The 26,649-nt window shown below is 35.6% G+C and overlaps 2 protein-coding genes across 7 annotated transcripts in view; one reads left to right on the top strand and one right to left on the bottom strand.

Annotated features, from left to right (window-relative positions):
* The window catches only part of LOC135744767 (caskin-2), an 81,891-nt gene extending 64,745 nt beyond the window's left edge, over positions 1-17,146 (bottom strand). For all 5 annotated transcript variants that reach the window (XM_065263085.2, XM_065263086.2, XM_065263088.2 and 2 more), the window contains exons 1-2: positions 16,857-17,146; positions 11,446-11,960 (exon numbers count right to left, since the gene is read on the bottom strand). In XM_065263085.2, coding sequence (XP_065119157.1) covers positions 11,446-11,539 — 94 coding nt within the window. In that variant the 5' untranslated portion in view covers positions 11,540-11,960; positions 16,857-17,146. The remainder of the gene's footprint in view (positions 1-11,445; positions 11,961-16,856) is intronic.
* Positions 17,147-19,899: 2,753 nt separating this feature from the next.
* The window catches only part of recql5 (RecQ helicase-like 5), a 28,345-nt gene continuing 21,595 nt past the window's right edge, over positions 19,900-26,649 (top strand). The window contains exons 1-6 of one of the 2 annotated variants that reach the window (XM_065263072.2): positions 19,900-20,061; positions 20,219-20,340; positions 22,549-23,064; positions 23,140-23,236; positions 23,326-23,437; positions 25,953-26,115. In XM_065263072.2, coding sequence (XP_065119144.1) covers positions 19,968-20,061; positions 20,219-20,340; positions 22,549-23,064; positions 23,140-23,236; positions 23,326-23,437; positions 25,953-26,115 — 1,104 coding nt within the window. In that variant the 5' untranslated portion in view covers positions 19,900-19,967. Of the gene's footprint in view, positions 20,062-20,218; positions 20,341-22,548; positions 23,237-23,325; positions 23,438-25,952; positions 26,116-26,649 lie in introns of both variants that reach the window. The other variant, XM_065263071.2, reaches the window with a different exon arrangement.

Here is a 26,649-nt window from a genome sequence, read left to right as displayed (position 1 = left end):
GGGACCCCTACTGGACATTTACATTACATTAAAATGGGGACTTTGAATCATTAATACGAACACTTTGCTTTCTACTGGATAGATATGATTCTATTCAGTGCTTATTCAGAGAAATTGAAATAAGTAAATTTAGATAGAAGAACTTCGTGATAAACAGTATCAAAAGCTCGCTTTAAATCTAGAAAAACAGCACTAATATAAGAACTATTATCTAAGTAGCCTTTCACCTTTTCCAGAAACAAACAATTACCCGTTTCTGTTGAGTGATAGGCCCTTAACCCAAATTGCATATGGTGGAATGAATTTTTGCTGTTGCTGGAATGAGATGTTGAATCATGAATTTAGCCACCCATTTTATGATATTAAAAGATTCTATGATATTACGAACTGCCCGTAAATAGTCCCCTGCCATTGAAATTTACTACAGGGACTATTTTCGGCGGCTGCGTAAGATCACTACGCCTCCTGCAGCCATGTTACAGCAAGCCATGTAATCAAGTCCTTGATAATTATGCCAGAATGAAAGTATGGTTCCTAGCCATATCTGCCTAGAAAATCGCAATTTTTTTATTTTCTGTCGATCTTAGTACATGATGTAACTACAGAAGAGTCAAGTTTTAAATAGGAAAAATATCGAAACTCTATTTTTTAGGCCGCAATGCTAATGGACTAAGTAGATTCTATGGATTGTGCTAAGCTATGCTAAAAGTGCTAGCGCCAGACCCGGAGATCAGCTGAATGGATTCCAAAATGGTAAAAAAACAATTGTTTAACTCTAAGGAAGCTGGAAAATTATTTCAAAAAAAGTGTTGAAATGGGGTGGTCCCAACCGGGTCATGAGTCGCAGGCGGTAAGTAAAACTGCATCAAATGTCTGTTTTGTTGGCAATCGGCACATAAGTGCATATAATGTAAACAACACAAACATGTAGTGAATCATAAGTTATCCAGAGATAGTGGGACAATGTTTTGTGTGTCGTGACTCACTTCTCCCACGTTAAGCCTCGAGGGGGTCGGGTATTTCCGGAAATGATCATTAGAGCTGATCTGACTTTTATAAATTTGATAAAAATAAAGACTCTAAGATATAAAAGATGCACTACTCTATAGCTACTCAAGATTTATTAACAAAAGATAAGCAGAAACAGCGGGAGGTTATGGGAGCTTTAATATAGTTGCAAGGACACAAGCTAGCATAAGGACCACAGGTGCAAGGTTGTGCCGGGGTCACAGGGGAAAACATTTAACCTAAGATTGAAACAAGGCGTAATTTCCTCTTGACGCATCCAATTGCATCTCAGAACAACACCCAGAGATTATTTAAAAAGAGGGAAACATCTGTCCCAGACCTTGAAATTCCCACTACAGCCAGCGAATTTAGACAACCGCACCAATAGTATCAGAGTATAAACTGAAAATAACACTGGCATTCGAGTGGGACACATAAAGGAACATTCATATATAAATAATAGTTTGACAAACAATAAACACTTCTATGACAAACAAGGAAAACATTGAAAGAGCTTTTTTCATACAAAGGAGCAAATAAGGACTGAGTCTATAATATCCCGCCAAAAATATTCCTTTGATGTTCCAAAGAAATTACTTCCAAATGTCATTCATGTTTCATTTTCAATCACTTTTGCATGAATTATAGCATCCATTTACAACCCTAGGTTTTGTCCATAGAATGAAATGGTCTAATACTACCTTAATTGAAAGAGTCATGAATAATAATGTTGAGCTCTGCTCTGATTGGCTGTTTCCCAGAGCAGCTCATTTTTAGTGGCTTTGTGTGTGTGTGTGTACACCTTATGTTTGAGCCTGTATCAGACAAAGATACAGATTATGAGGAACAACTACTTGGTCAGGGATTGGAAATGGACATTTCTGAGTGTTAAGTTTGCGTTTTTCAATATGGACCTGCAAAACGTAAATTTAACATCAATGGTAGAACTTCAGCCTAAACAATAGCATATAGCATTAATTAGCATATAACTCTAACTCAGCACTCACAACTTTGTTCTTAGCATTGCAATTAATTTAATGTGTAATTTAATGTTGTGGCGTACATTTCGACTAAATATTTTCTTACAGAATATCTCAGTGGTGAGTGGTGACACCTAAACTCTTCCAGTACATTATGAATGCATTCAAACCCCATTAGAGGAATCAACGAGCGCTGTGAGGCATACATTCCCTTTAGCTGACATCATCTCTCCTATTCTTGTGCGTTTTCCCCCCTCATTCAAGCTCGGAGTGTTATATCGCAGCCTGGACAATAGTTGGCATGCTCGGAGCAGGAAGAATGCCAAAAAAATATCTGTGAAACACTATTGAGCTCCAGCTCAAGGCAACTGGGATTCATAAGTCACTCTGTACTGTGATCTAAACCAATACCCATACCAATTTGCCCCGTGTACTACAGAGTTCTGCTATAGCATTCCAGTGCCGAAGGGAAAAATGTGCCCCTGCTGTAGCCTTGTATGCTTTTGGGCTTAAACATTTATTGTCTGCAATATTACGGAGCTCAGCTGGGATCTCTGTGGGAACCGTGTACTCTTACAGAATAAGTTTCCATTGCTCAACAGAGCCAATAAAGTCATAGTTGAGTAGCCGTTTTTGTGCTCGAGCTACACTAGAGCAACGTTTGAGGCGCACAATGTGCTCTGGATAATTCACCAAATGTTTTGCCTCAGGCCGAACTGTTGATCTCCTCACGGCACAAGTCATCTGTGTCAGGAAGATAACATTTGAATACTCATTCAGAGGAAGAAAATAACTGCTTTAATCTCAAATCTTATCAGTTAAACGCTGGATTTGTGCCTCTGATGGACACAACAGAGAGAAGATAAGCCACAGAAGAAAACAAACAGGTCAAGGGTGAAATACACAAAATGAACACAGGACATTTTCAGCAGTTATTATCGAAATGTAAAAAATTATTTGGCTTCCAAAACCTAATATACAAAATAAGGGGGTCAATAAAGGTGAGACTCAGTCATTACAGGTTTATTTACAATTTTCACATTGTAATACACATTGCAGAAAAGCGAAATATCGCAATGTCACCCCCCACATCGTACAGGCCAAGTACAAATTGATGTAGGTACTGTAAATCTATCAAGTTGACAGACAGGCAGATGGATGTTTTCCCTTTTGGAGATACAATTAAATATTTAGCAAGCAAGTGCCAGACCCGACAGGCAGCTGCTGTACAGAGACCGAATTTCACAGTCTGTCTTAAAGGGTTTTAACACATTCCCGTCAATATGCCCCCCTTGCAAAATGAGACAATCTCATTAGCTTCCCCGCTGCCTAGTGCTGCTGGAGGTTCACTGGATATTAAGAAACCTCACATTAACCGCAATCCAATGAACATAAAACCACTACAGTCGCTCTGTCAGAGGATCATATGTGATTTCGATGTTGATCGCTGCTGTTACAAACTGTAAAACCAACACTGGCTCTTTGAGATATTTCAAAACGTGCATCCCATCTGCTGAAAATGATCCACACCATACAGATGTAATTAAAAGGAGTGAAGAGTAACACTAATATTAAATGAGCTCAACTTTTTGTTGCGTCTATGAAAAGTTTCAGACAGATAACCTGTCAAACAGCGCATCAGCGGTAACCGGTACTTTAAAAAAACAATTAGAACCAACTTGGTACCGAAGATCCAGGACTTTTGATAACACTAGTTGGTGGTGTACATCTCGACTGTGACATCACACTTGGTGTTATGTTGAGATTGGCCTGTTTTCCAGAGGTCTTTTGCATGCATAGGGTTCACATAAGAAAGCAGAAAACAATCTTGTTTGAAGCTCATTACCATGTACAGAGCTCGTATTATTCATCTATGCCTTAGATAAATACAGTTTTACATTTTATGGCACCTTTAAGGTATTCAGCCAATCACAACGCACTGAATAGCCAGCCAATAGGAGGACACAGCGCCTTTAAGAACAATGAGCTTTGTACAAAATCAATGTGTTTCAGGAAGGCAGGACATAAGGGAGCAACAATAATGTATGGTTTGTAGAAAATAATGTGTTTTTTTTACTATAACCACACGAATAAATTGTATTACACCAAATACCAAAATAACGTTCTTTTTAGAACCAGGTTCACCCAAAAATGAAAAGTATGTCATCATTTACTCACCTTCAAGCTGTACACATTTGTATACATTTATTTTGTTCTGATAAATACCAAGGTTTTTTGTCACCATTGGCTTCCATATAATTTTCTTCCCTACTATGTAAGTCAATTCTGCTTCTGTTTCCCGCTTGATTAAAAAAAAACTTCATTTGTTTTCAGAAAAATAAAGAAATTTATATAGATGTGTAATAGCTGAAGGGTAATTAAATGATGACACAATTTTCATTTTTGGATTAACTATCCCTTTAAGTTTGAAAAAACTAATTAAATTATATATTTTTTTAAACATAAAATTATATAACCAACATAACGTACATTTCATATTCTTTCTGGGAAAATGAAAGCATCACTCTCTTTGTCTCGCCAATCTCTCTGTTGTCTGCATCAACACAAAACTTTGACTATACTAGGGTTGCATAGCGATTAATCGCGATTAATCATTTGCAGAATAAAAGTTTTTGTTTACATCATATATGTTTAGGTAATGGGTATAATAATATACATATAAATACACACTCATGCATATATAGTTTTAAGGAAAAAAATTATACATTAAATATTTATATATAATTTAAATTGTATTTAAATATACAAGTATACATATGTAAATATTTCTTAAATATTTATATATTGTGTTTTTATATATACAGAATTATTATACACAATGCACACACACATAAATGATGTAAACACAAACTTTTATTCTGCAAATGATTAATCGCGATTAATCGTTATGCAGTCCTATACGTAACTTTTTAAAGCATTAAAATCAATCAGTTATTGCAATCCATTACTTTGTGCCTTTTGCGATATGCACAGTTGCGTAATTTCTGATGTGTTGATCAAGTTAAATGGACATTACACAAAATAAATTTTTGAGTGTAAATAAAAGTTGTGCATTTGTGTTATTACTGTATGAAATAATTAAAAAAACACATATAGCTGCATCTGTTAATATCCCGATATAAACAACACTATGATTTTTGGGATTAAGCATCAAGGAAAATGGGAATCCCAGGGGATTACACCATGATTTAGTTGGAATTAACATACAGACACAAACAAATTCAACTACAATTCTTCCCAACAACAGATTTCCATCTGTTATTGTCAAGGTGGAAAAAAAAAGGTCAAGGTGGAAAGAAAAAGGTCAGAGAGCATAAATCAGATCTATGAACATCCGTTGTAAGAGTTTATCCAAGGGTCTCCCAATGAAAACTATCATCAGCCTTAAACTAGACACCAACATGATAAAAACAGGACATGATAAATTAAAGCATGCACTAGGGTCTCTCTTTTACCAATAATACCCTATAATCCGTTTGGGCACCATCTGGGTCATCTTTATGATTTACGAGCGTCTCCAATGAGGAGAAAGCAAACCAGCGATGGCAGATGTCAAGAGGAACGGGATGCGTTCATCATCGACGGATACGACAGAGGGTGTTGTTTGTTGCGTTATGTGCCGTGGCGATGCACAGCCTCGATGAGCACGTGCATGAAGAGCAAGGTGATGAATTAGCGAAGCTGTGAGTTTGAACAAAGGATCGTGGGTAATCTGACAAGCTGTGGCGCAGCCCCTCAGGGACCCAGACAAAGCAGCGGGGACAGAGGGGTGGAGACATGCTGGGTAGGCTAGTCAGCTGGCCAGGACTTCTTCAGCCTGAAGGATGAGGGCCACAAAAGCCCGCCGTGTGTTAATGGCTGTATGAATGCCTTTACGACTCCAAGCGCACTAAAAATGACATTATGGAGCAATAACTCAGCCAGCTTGCCACTCACATAATGACTCGGGCCTTGATTATGGCTTGGAAAGACAATAGAGGTGCTTACACCCGAAAACAACTTGCAAGCCTGTCCCCCTAGAAGTGTGTGCGTTATCAGTGTATGTTTACACACACTTGGGTAAAGAATAGCCGAGGTGGGTGCCGGGTTATCAGACTGACCTCTTCATGGCCATGGAAATCGAATCCTTGAGTCACAAGCCTGTTTTTTCCTCAAAAAAAGTTAAGGAGAAATTTAGGTAACCAGCTGTTCAAACAACTTGACTTACATTTCTTTCAACAAATTGAGTATTTTTGCAGACAGATGTTTAAGTCTTAGGCTGTGTACACACCAGAAGTGAATTTAATTATTTGCAGGAGTAAATTACATACTAAGTAGGGATGTTCCAATCGATTGGCCGCAGATCGGTATTGGTCGATCACCGCATTAAATTATTCAATCGGTACTCCCCAAATTTGCCGTTCTCATGAACAGTGTTGGGAAAGTTAATTTTAAAAGTAATGCATTACAATATTAAAGGGACACCATGAAACTTTTGGCCACTAGGGGGTGCTAGACACGTATTTTTCCACTTCTAGCGCCCCTAGAGCCCACAAGCGCCGCAGCACTGTCGCAAAGGAAAGCAACTGGCCAACCTTAAAACTAAACTAAAAACTAAACATTTAAAATGCTAAACGATCAACATTTTGAGACAACAGAGAGAAACGCAGTCATGTTACAACTTTCTGATGAGGAACTCGTCGTGGCAGAAGCCATTTCTCAATCTGAAGGTTGCAGCCTCCGGATGTCGTATTTCTAATACGTCATCAAGACTGTCTTATTTCACAATATTAACAATTACAAAGTTGACTATTATACTTAGTTAATCGTAAATTGTTGCAGTATGCTTATGACTTGCGAATGTAATGCTCAGTTTACCTTAATAACCCAGGCTTGATGACGTGTGCAGCCTGCATATTTGACCTCCGGAGGCTGCAGCCTTCCAATTCAGAAACGACCAGACGTATTTCCTTGCCTTTTTCCAAACAAATATTGTTGCATCCTCTCTCTCTCCCTCGCCACCAGGATTTTCCGCAATGGCGCTCGTTATTCCTCTTTTTTGTGTGAAAATCGCTCCAAATCCAAGTAAACCGATGCGTTTAGGTCTGCCGCTTTGTAATACGTCACGCGAGTGACAGCGGAACGCAGCAAATGAGGAAGAGAGAAGAGAGAAACGCTCGGATCTGATTGGTGAATGAATAGGGTTTGGTTTTACACTGTGAGCAAGTTTGAGTGCTATAGCATCCTGGATTGTAATGTAAATATCATAGACACAGTAAAAAGAAAGGTAAATACGTGAACACAGCATCTGAATACAGGGAACTATATGCAATATAATCGCCGTAATTTATAAAGAAGATCGCATTTATGTATGAATCAACAGTTTATATAAAAAATTGCCTTAAAGGGGAATCGAACCCGGGTCGCCCGTGTCATAGGTCCGTGACACTAAAGACTGTGCCACAGAGTCACATATTAGAAACTGCTCTCTACACTCCTTAAGTAGCCTCCAGCAAAATTCACGTTAAAAACAAATTGTGTGGAGGAAGTGACGTATGCCGTAAAGCAGTCGAATTTTGTAGTTTTTTTTGTGCTCTGGTTACTACCACAAACCCTAAGTTTTAAAATACGAGTAAAAGTGATACAGACCCCGTCAGGCTATGGTAGACATGTCATTCAACCTATTTAAAGTCGATGTACTATCACAAGGGTCTTGAAAATGTATTATGAAGGTTGAAAAATTACATGGTGTCACTTTAAGTTACTCCCCAAAAAAGTAACTAATTGCATTACTTTTTCATGGAAATTAATACTTACGTTACTTTTAAGTTACTTTTCCGTGACTTTTTCTTACTCGTCTGAGGCTTGATCTCTTTCAGGCCTTGCAGGTGTTTTTATGACTGAGAAGTTCGGCATTCAGAAATTGCATATATCCACTGCAAAAATGTCAAGCCCTGGCCTGCCATCTCGCTCTGTTTCTGACTCAAACTGTTCATGATCAGTCACACACGCATATAGTGCATGATTCGACGCGACTACGTTTAGTTAAATTCAGTACATTATTATTGTTTTAATCAAATTAATTAAATTAAAAAGTAACCTCACATTACTTTTTTATAAGAGTAATTCAAATATTAATGTGTACATGAAGTAATGCGTTACTTTACTCGTTACTTTAGAAAAGTAATATAATTACGTAATGCAGGTTACTTGTTATTAGGGATCGACCGATATGGATTTTTTTTTTTGTGACGATGTCGATACCGATTTTTGTTTCATCAGCCTTAGCTGATGACCGATACAGGCTGCCAATTTTCTTGAGCCGATATTTGGAGCCGATACAGCTTTTGCTCACTCAATGTACATCATAAAAATGACACAATGATGCCATTTAGTTTCAATTTAAAAAAGTAACATTTATTGAACTTAAAAAATATATATTTAACAAATAGTAAAAACAGGTGAGGGTGCTATGGAACCATTAACTGCACTCTTCACAATGATGAGGAACTATCAGCAAAGGATATTGATTTCTAGCACTTTACTACTACAAATATATAGAGAGATGAGAAATAAAAACCCGCTTTGTCCAGCTATGATCAGCTGTTAGGCTGAGGTTTCGATGTTGTCATGGAAAGGTTGGTTGTTTTTAGTCACATGACCTGCAATCGCTTGCGGCTTCCAGCACTCTGTCTGTAAATAATGCCGGAAAAAAAATAGGCGAACACAGCAGCCACGTATCGGCCAATGCCGATACACATAAAAATCGAAAAAAATCGGCCCCATATATCGGTCTATCACTACTTGTAATGTGTAACCCCAACACTGCTTATGAACCTCTTTCTGTTTACTTTTGTCATCATAGGGCTCCTGAATGTGGCCGCAATTGGTAATCTAGAGCGAGGAACACAATGCTTCACTTTTGGTGTGTACTCAGGGCTCGCAAAATTTTTTAATCCCTAATAGCCCTTCGGGCAGGCACTCTTTCATTTTTGGTAGCCCGAAATTAATACAAGTAGCCCGAATAAAAATACACTGTTTAATGTAGAATATTGATAAATCCTGGATTTCCATGTAAGCCAACTATTTCTGCCCATCCCCAGCTAACAATTTGATATTTGATACACAAAACGTTCCCCTAACATTAGTTTTTGGTTTCTAGAATGTTATTTTCCAAGGTTTTTGTTTAATAGCAAGGAATGTTTTCTTAAAGAAAATAAACATTCCCCTAATGTTATTTTCAGGTTATTTTAACGTTCCCCTAACGTTAGAATAATTGAATGTTATATTACTGAAATATTATATGAATGTATTATAACACAGGTTATTTTTAATTTAATTTAATATAATAAAATATCTCAACACATATAGATAACATGGTATTTTATCAAATATATAAACAACCAGTGACTTTAACACAATATAGAAGACTTAAAACATATTTATTAAAAAGGAATAAACATTTAATTCCCTTTAGGTTAACAGATCTTACCATAGCCGTTTATTTTCGCTAGAATAATGTTAGACTCTGAGGTAAAACGAAATGACAAACACACATTCTATTCGTTTTAGGTAAACGTAATATATCTTACCACTGCTGTTTAGTCACCTATCAAAAGCTTAGCATCATATTCTCTTAATAGCGTAAACGTGTCAAATCGATCGGAAATCACTCAAATATATTTTCCTTCTCATATATTTAAGTTACTACCTGAAGAAAGAAAAAAGAAACGCTAAAACAATGTTAGTCTATGAGGTAATTTTTTTTTAAATGACTTGAGTTCACGCTGAGCACAAGAGCAGGCAGGTGCTTGTGAAGAGCGAAGCCGGGAGAAGCGCGTGCAGAGGGTCGCGTGCAGAGGGTCGCGCGCATTTCAGACGTGCACATTAAGGATGGGTTTATTTATGCTTTCACTTCATTTCCTGACAGTTTCACTTGTTACGTGAGGATAATGACTGACAAAAGGACGCCAAAATACATACAATATAATTACCTAACTAAATCTGAGACAAAGCAAAAACATTAAAATATTATTTCCTACCCAAGATAGCCCGACGGGCAGGGCAAAGATACATTTTGGTAGCCCGACAGGAATTTACAATAGCCCCGGGACGTCGGGCTAGCGATTTTGCGAGCCCTGTGTACACAGCATTTGGATTCAGTTCTGCGCGAACGAAACACAGCATGAGATCCAACTTGCTTTTGAACTGACAGTCAACAAGCTTTTCGTTTTTCGAGTTGGAGGCTCGAAGCCATCCCGAAGCAACTACAGAAACCTTCCCAATGACAGCATACAAACTTCAAAGGACAAACTCCCAGTGTTCAAGTGGATAATAACTAGCAGCTTCACAAACAATACTCACAATGAAAGGTAAACAGGTATATTTGGGGTCTTTAAGGTCGTTCCAGGTGTATAGTTGCGTCTTTTATCTAAACGTGAGAGTTTGCAGCGATCGTCTTACTACGTGAAAATGAAAAGGTGATGTGATACATCAAAACAAAGCTCTACAGCTCACAGATGAAAGAAAGAAAAAAAAACTGCCCACAGAACAGAAGGTAACACAAATTCCTGCTTTTTGTACCTACAAGCACGTGTTTTCACATACAGTCAAGCATGATTCAAGGCTTTAGGCTGATTAAACTACATTTCATATAAATAAATATAACTAACAACAACCTTAGTAAAATAACTTACTGGCATATTGCTTTATTGTCTTTATATATGGCCAGTGCAGACTGCAACAGAGAAAATAGCCCATCCATCTCCTAAAGTCTGTCAGTTTGGGAGATCCAATGGGGGGAGCGTCTCTCCTTCCCTTTGGAGAATTGCACTGGACCACATCACAGACAACACAAGCTTTACATGCTGGAGATGAGTGTGAGGGTTATAGGGTACAGCTTGCTTTTAATGCACTGCCATAAAGAGATAAAAGCACTACGCTGAGTCTGTTGATGTTATCAGTACCATGTTCACAAGGTGTTTTAAAGCTCAGTCTCACTGATCTTGTGCAACTCGTATTAGGAAAAAAGATAAACTTCCAGGGAAGAGTAATTGGTGAGACCAGGAAGAAGAGGCACGAATGGGGTCTCCAAGCACTAACCAAAACAAACTTCACTATCTATCATTCTTTACTGACAGGCAGGTTCTGAACTTTGACCCGTTTACCCCAGAAAAGTTATCGTGTGAGATACGAAAGGTACATAAATAGATCACCATTACCAATACACCTATATCTGCTTTCAAAAAGTGTATCCACCCTTTATAGTGTATCAACCAGCCCAGTCACAAGTACATTACACAAAAAGCGTTGTATGGACAATTCAAACAATTCAAAGCGTACCCGTCAACACCTCAGTGATTGCTTGTCAAAAAGCTTCAAGGAAAACATGTTGTCATCACTGCCATACACAACCATAGTAATACAGTAGGATATGATGTAATCCATTGTTACTTACTGCTTTTGCTAGCTTTGACTTTGGCCAGCAGCTTCTGTGTAGTGGCTAGATCTCCATTCTTGACTGCTTGCAGAAGATCCTGCTCTTTTCCCATGATCCCCTACAAGCCAGAATTCCACCAGTGCCCCACAAGAGTCCTTCCCCTCCCTTATACCTCCATACAGAGGCACGGCCACCGCATGAACCTATCCCAGAATTCACTTTTGGGAACGATTACTTCAGTAGGGGGCAAGTGTCAGCCAGACGTCTGAGGACACCACAAGCAAACAGATATCTGAATCCTTCCAACAATCACGTCATCAAACTCATCTAGCGCTGTGGATGTGAAAGCTCAGAGAACTGGAAAATCTATTTTGCCCTTCCGTCTTTTCCTTCTGGAGTTTCCAGAGCCTTCTCTGGGTGAAGGGATTGGTTTGGGTCGCGTGGAGCTCAGTTTCTGGGAATGCAGAGGCCCTGTTGATGCTGTGGTTTAGACGGTTGGGAAGACTGGAGCGTTTGGACCGGCAGACCAGAACCTGAAAAAGGAGTCGGCAAGAAAAACAGTAGTTACTACAAAAGCCAAATACAGAGCTTGAGCAAACAGCAAGACAGAAAAAAAACATTTGAAGTCAAATAAAGACGTAATTTTATGTTGAAAGACTTGAACAACTACTTCTCAGTTAAGAAAAGTAATAGACATTACCTACTGCATATTTCATTGCCAAAGCATATCCAACATTTTATTCCATTGCAGACTAAACATTTAACTGTTTAACGGTACTGTAAAATGTAAATTAACCTTGGCATATATAAATAATGTAAACCTTGTGCATGCAAAAGACCGCTGGAAAACAGACCAATCTCAACATAACACCGACTGTGACATTACAGTCGAGATGTACGCCCCAACATTAATTTATACATTAAATTAATTACAATGTTGTTACAATGCTAAAACAAAGTTGTGACTGATGAGTTAGCGCTATATGCTAGTTAATGCTATATGCTAACCAGTGTTGGGGGTAACTAGGGCTGGGCGATAATTCGATAACGATAATTTTACCGATATAAACTTTTTCGATAAAACGATAAGGACAGTTCGATAAGTGATCGATAATGTTTAAGCACTGTGCGTAATGTTGCGCGAGAACTTCCGGATGCGGCACGCGCTCTTGGTTTACAATCACAGTGACAGTCAGACTTGAAGGAGTGGAAGATGAGGCAAGTTATTCATTTATTAGTAGAGACCTATGATTTTCGCGATGCGGATAACGCGGACGGAATCACGGAATCCAAATGCGCGGAAACATTTTCTTGTGTGTAATGTTGGACGCGCAAACAGGGTTCGTCAAACACAGCAGACACAGGTGCGTGCAGTATACTTTACTTTCATTCAGCGTCCGCCTTGCGGACGCACACGTCCGCACAGCTTTAAAAGTATATTTACAGGACATTCACAAATTCAGGAAACTGAGGAAAAGCAGCAGATCCACCACTGCAGTGAATATAGTGTTTGGGTATGTGCGCTCCCACAGCAACGTGACACTCTTGACATCCATTTATCAGCGTGTATAGCTCGTATATGTATAACACACGCGTGATCACTGAACTAAGTTTTCTTTCTTGTTTAAGTGAACATAAACAGCTGTTACTCAGTATATTGAAACTTAAAGCAGTCTGTCTTGGGTCTTAAAGGGACAGTAGTCTGCTGCTTTTGTGTCAGAAATGTGTTGATTTCATAACAAATAGATTTACATTTAATACAGATGCATTAAAACAAGATTTTAGTTTTTGTATTTGTCATGTTCTGAATAAAAAGTAGTTTAAAACCATTATTAACTGTCTGGTTTTTACAATTTTCATTCAGGAGCAAAAATCTGCCCTTAAATTTGACAGGAGTAAAGATTTGTTATTTATCATGATAATTATCGATATCGACTGATATGGAAAACATTTTCTCGATAATTTTTTTGGTCATATCGCCCAGCCCTAGGGGTAACGCATTACAAGTAACATGCATAACGTAATAATATTACTTTTCTGAAGTAACGAGTAAAGTAACGCATTACTTTATAAATGTATACATTAATATTTGGGTTACTTTTTTAAAAAAAATTATGCAAGTTACTTTCAGTTTAATTAATTCAATTTAAAAAATTGCAAAATAACGTACTAAATTAAACTGAACATTTTAACGTAGAATTACGCACTCTGTGCACCTGAACGGAAACAGTTTGAATCAGAAACAGAGATGGCAAGCCAGAGCTTGACATTTTTGCGATCATAAAAAACACCTGCAAGGCCTGAAAGAGATCAAGCCTCAGCAAAGTAAGAAAAAGTAACGCAAAAGTAACTTAAAAGTAACGTAAAAGTAACGTAAGCATTACTTTCCATGAAAAGTAACTAAGTAACGCAATTAGTTACTTTTTGGGGGAGTAACTTAATATTGTAATGCATTACTTTTAAAAGTAACTTTCCCCAACACTGATGCTAACGTTTAGGCTAAAGTTCTACTATTGACTACGTTTTGCTGGTCCATACTAAAAATAACAAACTTACCACGCAGAAATCTCCAAACTATTGATTATTCCTTAAATTCTGTATCTTCGTCTTATACAGGCTCAAACATAAGATCTGTGTACAGACACACAGAGCTACTGAAGGAGCTGCTCTGTGAAACAGCCAATCAGAGCAAAGCTCAACATTATTATTCATGACCCTTCCAAATAAGGTAAAAATTGACCATTTCATTCTAAAGGGAAATCCTAGGGTTGTAAATGGACTCTGGTTAATTTTTGCATTTAATAAAGCCACATACCTTCTATGTAGATATCAGAGAACAATTAAACAGATTATTTTAATGCATACTTTGGCACCTTTAACCAGCCTTAAACTAACTTGTTTGTTTGTGCTCTACAAGGAGCTGTGGGTGGTAGCCAGGCCATTTCTATTTTGCACAATATTCGTCTCAGCATAACTATTTTAAAAACATTCATACAAATGCCTTCAAATCAAGGTCTTAAAAAACATTTTAGTGACCATAAACGGTGGCGCGCTTGGGCGTCTACATGCCGTGCAGGCAAAAATCACAGGCTGAACAGTAAAATTCCTCAGAGGACACCGTTTTGGGAAAGAAAAGGAAAACGAAAATTGCAACAATAATCATATTCACTGTAGCACACGGAAAATCCACATTCAGCGGTCAAACTGCCCAGAGGTTCAGTCATAACTTAAGCATTAAATGAGCACCGTGCAGCTGTCATATAATCATTGCTCCATTATATAAGCCTGAAAAATCTTACTTTCTCTACACACCCAAAATGACAGAAGGACCGAGCAAATCTGTCACTCTTGATAGCTATAATCATCTCCTCTTTTCAGGACCGATAGTTGCTTTCGCTTTGTTGCCAAACCACTGACAATGTGCGAGTTGTTGGGTGGAGCGCTGTTATGATGGATAACGTTTCTATTATCATGTTTACAGATCCTCTTTATGGCACTGAAGGTCACAACTAACATATAATCACATTATATATGATGTCAATATTTAGGTGACATAAATATATTGGCTAATACTAAGGACACTTTTGCCATGCATTGTACAGTTCACCGCTGCATTTTCGAAATTATCTGTTTATTAGTTACAGCAAGCAATGAATACATTTAAAATCTTGGAGATGTTTAGACGCCCATTTCTGACAATTTCACAAGTTGCCCTGTTGTAAATAAGTTAACTCTATTAGGCAAAACATTTCCAGTCATCTGTGCCCTAAGGAGGCTTTAGAGGATGTAAAACTCTGATGTCACCTCCACGCTGACGCTGTCCACCATTAAGCTACTCATTTGCTTTTATCCAAATTATCTTACAATGAATGTTCAGCCATCCTGGAGTAACCCAAGGTTACGTCTATTGATAAAAGACACAATGGTATCCATAGATCAACTCTTGCAGGATCTGAATGTACAATTTTTCAGTTTCCCAATACAGTTATCCAGTATAGCGCCCTTGAAGTTTGATGTCCAAAAAAAAACAAATCACGGAGAGGGCTTCAGAATTATTGTGTCTTACAAATATGCAAATATGAAGGAAATGGCTCTAAAAATAGCACTACCACACCAAACACGGTTTTCGTCATTGGGAGGTTGTTTTTTAATTCAGTATTACCCGACATTCGGCAAAAAGTAAAAATAAATGCTTCACAATAAATCAAATCAGAAGTATCACACATGATGCAAACTTGATATAATAAAGACTGAAACACTAAGAAAACATTAACAGTAGTATAAGTGAATGAATGCATGTTTTCTTTGTGTGTTGTGTTTGTTGTTTGGTTTTGGCTAGTACAAGTGGCACTTAACATTTTATGTTGTATTTATAGTAACCTACACTGCATTCAAGCTATACACTTTATATAAGTATGTTGTTTTTTGCTGGGATTGAACCTATGACCCATGAAGCTCTGTGATCTAGCAACTGAGCTAAAGATTTAAAATATTAAGGAACAGAAAACTTCAAAAAAAGAGCGACATCATAATGTTTATATGTTATGAAGATACAATCAATTTAATATCATTACATAAACGTAGATGTATGCCATTAACAATTTTATCACAATGCTTTCATGTTTGTTTTGGGGCGTATGGCCCCCTTGAGAACACCTTAGATCTTGGACCACCTCACATGAGATACAACATTTCTTTACAATAACATAATAAGTGACAAAATATGCATACGTAAGGAATAATCGGCGACGGGGCATTGAATTATTTGAAAATAATGCACACCAAAACATTGCTCTGGAAGTTATTTTAAGACATTTTTTGACAGGTTAGGTGTGGGTTTATTGAAAAATAATGCATACCTGTGGAACATTTCTCAACCAATCAGAATAAAGCATTCAACAGCACCGTGGTATAATTTGCTATAATCACTTTCTCTAGTGACATTATTACGATATGTTAATGAAAAGCTGTTAATAAAGTTTAAAACACATTCAACCAGCAGCTTGCAAATAGTTCAAGACTTTAAACAAATTGCTAAAATTACATTAGCAAAATTACATAGAGATAAAAAACAAAACTGTAGTTATTCCAGTAACACTGTGTTAACTTGTGTTAGCACCTGGTGTCATCAAAAGTGAAATATTGTGATGGTTTTCTGAGGTGAATCAGTAATAATGTATAACTATTTACACTGGTAACATTAACATCATTAACTATTTTGGCGGTAGCTATGGTTACCGTGACAATATTTCGTATTAGAAAACTATAAGTTAGATCATTTGATTTGGTTAAATACCGCGACTACATAAACACTATCGCGATAGCATACTATTTTAACACAAACACAATTCAACCTGCTTTTTATCACATTAGCAAACTATTCAGACTTTAAATTGTATTTCTTATAAAGTTACAATCAACATTCTTACCTTTGAGTTTCAAACACTCATATTTTGCGCTGTAGGTTTGTTGGCATAACAGCGGGTCCGGGATCAGTCCCTCGTCCCGACACTTCTATAACAACTAACTTAAAGTTCACCTTTAGTCCGCTTCTCTAACAGATTGTTATAAATGTAAGCACTTGACTGTTGTTACTCGCCTTCAAGTGTTCAACGAGTTACTTTCTCGTTTCGATAAACTCCAGACTGTGCTTTCCTTTGGGAGAGATTTGCATGTGCGTGTGGATTCAGTGAGTGAACGCCACTCCACCACCAACACTGAACCCAGCGTGACGTCACGTCTGTGTGGAACGCCAACAAGATCACAATGCGCCATTAACCAAGTAACACCTTGCATACAAAAACACTGGTGTTTTATTAAGTTTTGGATAAAAAGATGCGATAACCTGCTCTATTGCGCTTGTAAAAAAAAACATTAAAGGGGACATATCACGAAAATCTGGCTTTTTATATATTTAAGTGCTATAACTGCTTCTATCAACCCAGAAAATGTGAAAAAGAACAACCCAGTAATTTAGATTTGATAAACCATTCTTTGCAAGCATGTGAAAAAATAGGTGGTTGAAATTTGGCTCCCCTTGTGATGTCAGAAGGGGTTAATACGCTTATTTAGTGCAGAGATCAGCTCATTTGCGTTTAAAAAAGACACACACAAAAACGGCACATTTTTGCTCCCACCTACAAAGTAGCTACATACTCTGGGGATAACAAAGACTTATTTGACATCTTAAAAAAGTCTTGTGAAATGTCACCTTTAACAGTAATATCATTTTAATTCACTGGCCATTTACAGATTTCTTTTTAATTTTATTTAATATTATTTTCTTCACTTTTGTGCCTTTGGATAAAATTACATGGCTAAAACTTTTAACAGAACACAATATTAGTTATAGTAATAGTACGTAAATATAAACTGTGTTGTTCATATTTACGAGCTTGTAAGTTGTGTTTTCATTGTCATGTGCATTAAAGTCACTTTTGTTGGTGCAGGATCTCAGTGTGCCTTCTTTTAATGAATTACACAAAATACAGCAGTTTAAAAAGAAATCAATATTAAACAAAATCCCCGTCCAATATCGCAAAAGTAACCATTCATCACCTATAGGTGCATATGTAAGCATTATTGACAATGTAAGCATTATTTTCTTGAAAATCATTAACTTGCTTCATATAGTATAACAAGCACATGATAAATTTCAGTTTCTTGGACGAGTAAACATTCAATTAAAAATTTTCCCCTCAACTGCATTACATCCATTCATGTTATCATGTTTCTCACTGTCACACCCCAAGCTAAAAGAAACTACAATTTCCCAGTAATATTTATGCCTTTATGGTTTATTTATGTTTATGTTGTAAGTAGGCCTACAATATGTCTGATTTGACTTGAACGCATCGTAAGAATCACATGAAGGAAACAAGAGGTTTCCTTCTGACCAACATTGATTTTAAGGAAGGAGGTAATGAGAGATGGGGAGCCCTTGTGATGGAAGCTTTCTTGGTCCGAGATAGAGAAGTAGCAGCATATATTCTGCCTTAAATTGAGAGCATTACTAATTTAAATGTGCAGATTTAACCTTTTGGTTAAAAGGACATGTACCCCGCCCACATTTTATATATTTATATAGTTTTGATTTTTAAATGATAATGAATGGGTTTGTCTTGCACGCTCAGTGTTTACATGCTTGCTGTAAAACTATTACGTTTCTGTAGCCAATAATCTAAAAATGCTAGCCTGTAATTACATTTTTAAATCTACCCTGCTTTGAATGAATACACTTACACAGTAAATAATATCTGTAAGTTCTGAATTCACACATTAAAAAATTACATCTTATACAAGATGTAAACTTGTTTTAACACATGTTCAAACATAAAATATCCGGACATAAATAATTAAATATTTTTTCCAATATTTGCTCCATTTTATCTCCAGAACACAATATTATGGGTCATCTTTTGATCTGAAATGATGTAATCACAATGATTTTTGGGATTGAAGACATTTTGGTGATGAATAGAAAATTATGATTTATTTTGTCTGTGTCCCGGCATGGGCATGAGGGGTTGAAGGTATAGTTTATGTCAAGTCTTCAAACTTCAAACAAAATTGTATTATCAACAGATTTAAAACACCAAGTATTTAGACTCAGACCCAGGGGTGAAGACCACCAAGTTCAAAATCAGAGCCCAGTGCTTAATTTCCAGACCAGTGGGTCTCAACTGATATTCTTATAAAAATAAATTAAGGTTACTTTTTTGCCACTATAAAGAGGGCATTTAAGAGCATTTTGTTTACTTTTGTATGATAAACAATTTCTGTGTTGGGTCGCCACCTAATGTTCAACGTAAAATATTGTATGGGTCCTAAAACAAAACCAGTTAAAAGCCACTACTCAAGAAATTAGTCATAAGCTTAAAAAAAAACTTTATATCATATTAATATTTTAATTTGAATAAGTGTGAGATCTGTCTCAACTCACTTATTATTTTAAGTGTTTGACCTTGATGAAAGGATTTATTTTACATTATTTAATTATTTAACAAACTTATTTATAAGTGTAAAATTAATTTATTAACTTTACATAAAAATATTCATTTAAAACGAACAAATGTATAATAAACCAGTAAAGTAATAAAAATGATAATATTAGGCATTATGAATAAATGCAATATGCCGTGCAAGACAATTTCAGGAATTACATGTCAAAGATTTACCATTCAAGAAATTAGGATTGTATAAAAATTACATGAGACATTATAAACATAATAAATAAATAATACATAAAAGAGACCGATTTTAATTTATTTATTTTATTTTAATTTCTATTGCTTTGATATTGTTTCCAAGTATAGTTTAAAATCCATTTTCAAATGTTCAATTCATTTTGACTTCATAAATATAATAACGGGAAATTAAAATTATTAAATCAAATATAAATTGTAGCGAGAGCGAGATTTACGGGCGCGGTATATTTGCGTCACATCGTTCAGCGCCTGACGTCATGTGTGTGCGCGACTCAGTCTGAGAGCTGAATGAAAGTTGAGTTAATTTTCGGATTGTTTATGTAGTTATTAAATATGAGTGACATTCTTCGAGCTTTAAAAGACCACTTCGGATTTGACAAGTTTCGATCTCAGCAGCAGGAGGATGTCGTGAAAGCAGTACTTAAGGGTGAGAAGGACACAACTGCAGTGGATTATTTTGGGATAGAAGATCAGGAGTTAGTTAGCTAAGTGCTAGTTGAACTAAATGCTAAGCAATGCAGTCATTAACGTTGCCGTTTTCTCATTGTTCTTATGTCATACTGTGTGTGTCTCTGTGGTCACAGGTGACAGAGATGTGTTTGTGTGTATGCCAACTGGAGCAGGGAAATCTCTGTGCTATCAGCTCCCTGCACTTCTGGCCACTGGCATCACCCTGGTCATTTCTCCTCTGATTGCACTCATTCAGGTCAGTGATACCCGCAATGCTTAAAAATGACATATTTTTAAAGAAAAAGTAGATTTATTATTGTTGTTTTTGCAGTAAAATAATTAAACTTAACTCTTGTGTTGTTTCAATATTATATCATTTTGTAACCCAAATGCAATCTCTTCTTACTATATATTAGACATGCTCGATTATGGGCAACATCATAATCACGGCTATTTTTTTTTTAATATAATTTGTTTTCACATTTTACCCGATTACTCTGTGACTTTAAAAGCATACATTTATTTAACCTTTTTATTAAATAAGTGTTGCAATAGGCTACAATTTACCTTTAAAGTGCCCTACAAACACATCGTCCAGCAGCATGCAATTTATATTTTAATCGCACAATAATTGTTTTGCCTCGATTATCTTGTTTTTGTAATTGTTTTAATCAAAAACGATTCATTGCACAGCCCTACAATATATACAGTATATATAATGCCCAAGCTTCATAAAGATTTAAAAAGAATCATAAAATATCATACAAGTAGTCTAGTGTTTAGTAGTGTTTTGGATCAAACAATAGCTTTATGTGATGAACAGAATGAACTTGTTGTGTTATTAGTATATATTGATTGGGCAGATCATTGCATTAGTTGTGTAAAGATTTTGGGTTTCTTTCCTGGAAATTCCCATAGGGATATTGTGCATACCTAAAAAGCACTGTAAATTTCTTTAGATAAAATCAACATGCGTAAATTGTTTACTAATAATTAATCTCTCTGCCGTTGCTTTTGCATCTTATTTGCAGTTGCACGTACCGTGCCTTCATCAGTCACATGACACTTTATTCAAAACCAATGACATCAGTGGTTTGAAATCTGGCTCAACACGTTTGTCACACAAAGCTAACATATAGACTTAAATATAGATAATGAGAAATATTACCACATTTATAATATTTAATAATTTATTTAACATTTAATGGTAAAAATGCTATAAGATTAATACAAAAATATATATTATTGCATGATTAATATCTTTGGGTTGATTATTTATTTAATTTTGATGTCACAAAAACACAGATGTAATTTAGATTTGATGCTTATAAAATGTATTCACATGCTACAGTTATTTGCTTTGGTTCAGGTACTTGGACATCTGGACCACACTATAGGCTGTTTAATATGGAGTTTGCTTGGTTTCTCACATTTGCTCATTAAAATACATTTAAAAAAAATTAAATGCAATGACACAATGATGCAATGGAGTTAGTTGTTGATGCCACACATTATTGTCCACAATAATATTTGGAGGTCCCCCACTTATAATTTTTATCAAATAAAATATAATAGAGATTGGCATAACTAGACAGATAGACATGTGTTACAAAATTAATAAATATCTGGATTTTTCGCTGTTTCGCTTTTTGTTCTTATTTCGATTTTTTTGTGTCTTATTTAAAACCATTTAAAGTCATATTAAGGCCCTCTTGAAAGTTAGAGTAACCTCTCTGTTTTGCATTATCTCTCTTTTGTCATTGTTGGGTAATGGGTATGCATTCATTGTGTTAAAATTTATTTGACCAAATAATTCAAATTTTTTATCTATATTCATTCACAAATTAAAATATGCAATATCTCAGACCACTGGCAGATTTTCATTATCATTTTACACTTAAAGGGGACATTTCACAAGATTTTTTAAGATGTAAATATATATCTTTGGTGTCCTTAGAGTACGTTCTAGATCAAAATATCATATAGATAATTTATTATAGCATGTTAAAATTGACACTTTGCAGGTGTGAGCAAAATGTGCCATTTTGGGGTGTGTCCTTAAAAATATTAATGAGCTGATCTCTGCAGTAAATGGCAGTGCCGTGGTTGGATAGTGCAGATTAAGGGGCATTATTACATCACATTATTACATGACATCACAAGGGGAGCCAAAATGTAATGACCTTTTTTTTTACATGCTTGCAGAGAATGGCTTACCCAAACTAAGTTATTGGGTTGATCTTTTACACATTTTCTAGGTTCATAGAAGCACTGGGGACCTAATTATAGCACTTAGAAAAAGGCGGATTTTCATGAAATGTCCCCTTTAAGATTGATTTTAAATGGTCATGTGGTCACTACTCAGGTTTGCAAACTAATTCACCTCTGATGACAGATAAAGATTTTACTTTTTGCACTTCTTGAATTCTGCATTATCATCCCATACTTTTCATTTCTGCTCCAGGATCAAGTGGATCGCCTCAAAGCTCTGAATGTTCCAGCACGTTCCATAAACTCCAAACTTCCATCAGCCGAGCGTCGTCAGATCCTAGCAGACCTGGAGAGCGACAGTCCTCGTCTCAAACTGCTCTACATCACGCCAGAGATGGTGGCCTCGCCGTCCTTTCAGCCCTGCTTGAACTCGCTGTGTTCACGAGGTCTACTGGCGTATCTCGCTGTGGATGAAGCTCACTGCGTCTCTCAGTGGGGACATGACTTCAGGCCGGACTATCTGAAGCTGGGTGACCTCCGCTCTCGTCTGCAGGGCGTTCCTTGCGTAGCGTTAACCGCCACGGCACCCAAGAGAGTGCAGGAGGACATCGAGCGCTCGCTCAGACTTCGATCGCCACTTGTTTTTTCCACGCCTGTTTTCCGTAAAAACTTAAAATATGATGTCATATTCCGAGATTTGTTGCCTGATCCGTATGTCCACTTGCTTGGGTTTGCTAAGGAAGCACTGGGTGGAAATCCAGCAGGAAAGGTAGGGCACTCACAGTCAGACTCACAGCAGAATAAGCATATTTTGTCATACAATGAATACATGTTTGATTTGCAGGGATGTGGGATTGTTTACTGTCGAACCAGAGAGAGCTGCGAGGAAGTGGCATTTAAATTGACTAAATTTGGAATAGCTGCCAAGCCATACCATGCGGGTAATCCTGTCTGTGCAGCTCTGTAAAGTGTTTATTTTTCACGTTTACATGGGAAAGGTCATTATGGGTTGTGTTTGGTCTGTATGTAGGGCTGAAGGTGGCCGATCGCACGGAGAGCCAGTCTGACTGGATGGCGGATAAAGTGGCTGTTATTGTAGCCACCATCAGCTTTGGTATGGGAGTAGACAAGGCCAATGTCAGGTGAGTCACACGTGACTCGTGTTTATTAGCTATGATGAAAAGTCAGTTTGTGATCAAACTTAATGAATAAGGTGTTGGTCATGAAATGACTTAATACCAGACATGTTGCTCATGAAGAAATTGAGATGAAGGTTGAATTAAGAAGTGAATGAATAAGGCATCCCGCTCCTGAATAAACTATTTAACAGAATTAATGAATGAAACTGAATAAACTAAACACAATCAATTAAAGGAATAATGTAACAATCACGGCAAACCAGTTAACTGTAAAGTAAAAATGTGTTTAACATTGTTTTAGCTAGTAGAGGTCAGATAGGTTGCCAGCACAGCTGTTTAAAAGTCATTTCTGGCTAAATAACTTCAGCTTTTTTCATAGATTCTGTTTTTTCTAATCCAAAAGAATCATAAAAATGCTGTACCTAACATTTGACCCTGTACCATTAAACCAGACATAAGGGTCTTTTTATTGAGATTCCAAATGAAGTACTTAGCAACAAATATTACTGATGATAAATAAAATTTTTGATATGTTTGCGGTAGAAATGTACTAAATATCTTCATGAAACATGATCTTTACTTAATATCCTAATGATTTTTGGCCCATATAAAGTGTTGTTGGCAATTGCTACAAATATACTGCAAAAAACAACTTTTTTTACTTAATATTTTTATCTTGTTTTTGGTAGAAATATAAAAAAAATCTTAAACTAAGATGCATTTTCTTAATGAGCAAAGTGACCTAACAAAATAAGTCTAGTTTTTAGACAAAACACATAAAATGTAAGTAAATTAAAACAAGCAAAAAAAAAAAAAAACTACCAATGCACTGCAAAACATGATTTTCAAGAAAAAAATTCTTAGTATTTTTGTTTTGTTTTCAGTAAAAATATCTAAAAATTCTAAAATCAAGATATATTTTCGGTAACACTTTACAATAAGGTTCATTAGTTAACATTAGTTAACATGAACTAATAATGAACTGCACTTATACAGCATTTATAAATCTTTGTTAATGTTAATTTCAACAATTACGAATTCTTTATTAAAATTTTGTTAACATTAGTTAATGCACTGTGAACTACCATGAACAAACAATCAAAATTTTTATTTCTATTAACTAGCATTAACAAAGATTAACGAATACTGTAACAAATGTATTTCTGATAGTTTGTTCATGTTAGTTAATACATTAACTAATGTTAACTAATGAACTTTAAAGTGTAACCATATTTTCTTAATGAGCAAAACGACCCAAGAAAATAAGTCTCGTTTTTAGACCAAAAATATCAAATTTAAGTGATTTTGTGCATAAAACAAGAAAATTTAGTGTTTAAGAAAAATGTTCAAGAGTTTTGTTGCTTACCCCATTGGCAGATTTTTTTTTCTTGTTTTATGCACAAAATCACTTAAATTTGATATTTTTGGTCTAAAAACTCGACTTATTTTCTTGGGTTGTTTTACTTATCAAGAAAAAGCATCTTAATTTAAGAATTTTTAGATATTTTTAAAAATAGACAAAAATACTAAGATTTTTTTTTCTTGAAAATAATTTTTTGCCGTGTGGGGTACACGGCAAAAAATGACTTTCTTACTTAGTATTTTTGTCTTGTTTTCAATAGAAATATCTAAAAATTCTTAAATTAAGATGTTTTTTCTTGATGAGCAAAACGACCTAAGTAAATAAGTCTAGTTTTAAGACAAATAATATACAATTTAAGTGAAATTGTCCTTAAAACAAGCAAAATTATCTGCCAATGGGGTGAGAAAAAAAATTGTGAAATAAGATTTATTTTTTCTTAAACACTTAATTCAAGTAAAATTTTCTCAACCCATTGGCAGATATTTTAGCTTGTTTTAAGCATAAATTCACTTAAATTGTATATTTTTTGTCTAAAAACTAGTATTATTTTCTTAGGTCATTTTGCTCATCAAGAAAATACATCTTGATTTAAGAATTTTTAGATATTTCTACTGAAAACAAGACAAAAATACTAAGTAAAAGAGTCACTTTTTGCAGTGTAAGGAAAGAAATCTTGACCTTTTTTTTTTAAACACTTAACTCAAGACAATTAACTTCAAGAAAAATTGTCTTACCCAATTGACATATTTTTTTTGCTTGTTTTCTTAAATTGTATATTTTTTGTCCAAACACTAGACTTATTTTCTTAAGTCATTTTGCCCATCAAGTAAATACATATACTAAATATTTGTATTTTGATTTAATAAATATATTTATATTATATTTATATATTTATTAAATCAAATACTTGATTTAAGTTTTTTTTTGTATTTTTGTCTTGTTTTCAGTACAAATATATATAAGGGAAAAAGTCATTTTTTGCAGTGCCCGTGTGACTGGTTTTGTTGTCCAGGGCCGCATATACCTGAAAGTAAATATACTAATACATTTATTTAACTTGTGCTTAACAAGCAATACACTCCACCAAGAATAGCTCTAATGTTTACACACAAGGTTACATGTGGATTTATGGTAAATGTCTATGTTTTATTTCAGGTTTGTAGTTCACTGGAATGTAGCGAAGTCTTTGGCGAGTTACTATCAGGAGTCAGGACGAGCGGGTCGTGATGGACTGCCATCCTCCTGCAGAATATACTACTCAACCAAAGACAGAGACCAGCTCAACTTCCTCATCCGGAAAGAGATTGCACGCAAACAGGTTATCATTGACATGCTTCTGCATAGTGCCAAACAGTGTTGGGTGTAACTAGTTACTAAGTACTTAGTTACTATAATTTAATTACTTTTCCTTGGAAAAAGTAAAGGACGAGATTAGTCTTATTTTTCCAGTAATTTAATTACAGTTACTTCTGATGTAATTGAACTAAATACTGTCTATGGACTATAGATCAATTATATCTAATACAAAAGTGGATTTAACATCAAAATGTAAAGTCTAAGCTAGAAATGCATTTTTTTTATGTATCCTCCTCACTTTAAATACTTATTATAGTTAGTAAGAATAATGGTAACACAGTAGTTTCCAATTCTCACTATTTACCGGTTTGTTATTAGCATTAATAATTGGCTACTGAGATATTGTCTGTTTATTAATACTTAAAAAGCAGATATTACTGCATGATTCTGCAAAACCTTATTCTACTTCTTTAATCCTACCCAATCCCTACCAATTTTTAAACTTTACAACTACTCTACTAAGTATTAATAAGCAGTTATAAGGACTATATTGAGC

This window comes from Paramisgurnus dabryanus, chromosome 3 (assembly GCF_030506205.2).
Source record: "Paramisgurnus dabryanus chromosome 3, PD_genome_1.1, whole genome shotgun sequence".
NCBI lineage: Eukaryota > Metazoa > Chordata > Actinopteri > Cypriniformes > Cobitidae > Paramisgurnus > Paramisgurnus dabryanus.
The sequence above is the reverse complement of the archived record's forward strand: the minus strand, read 5'-3'. Positions and strand labels throughout refer to the sequence as shown.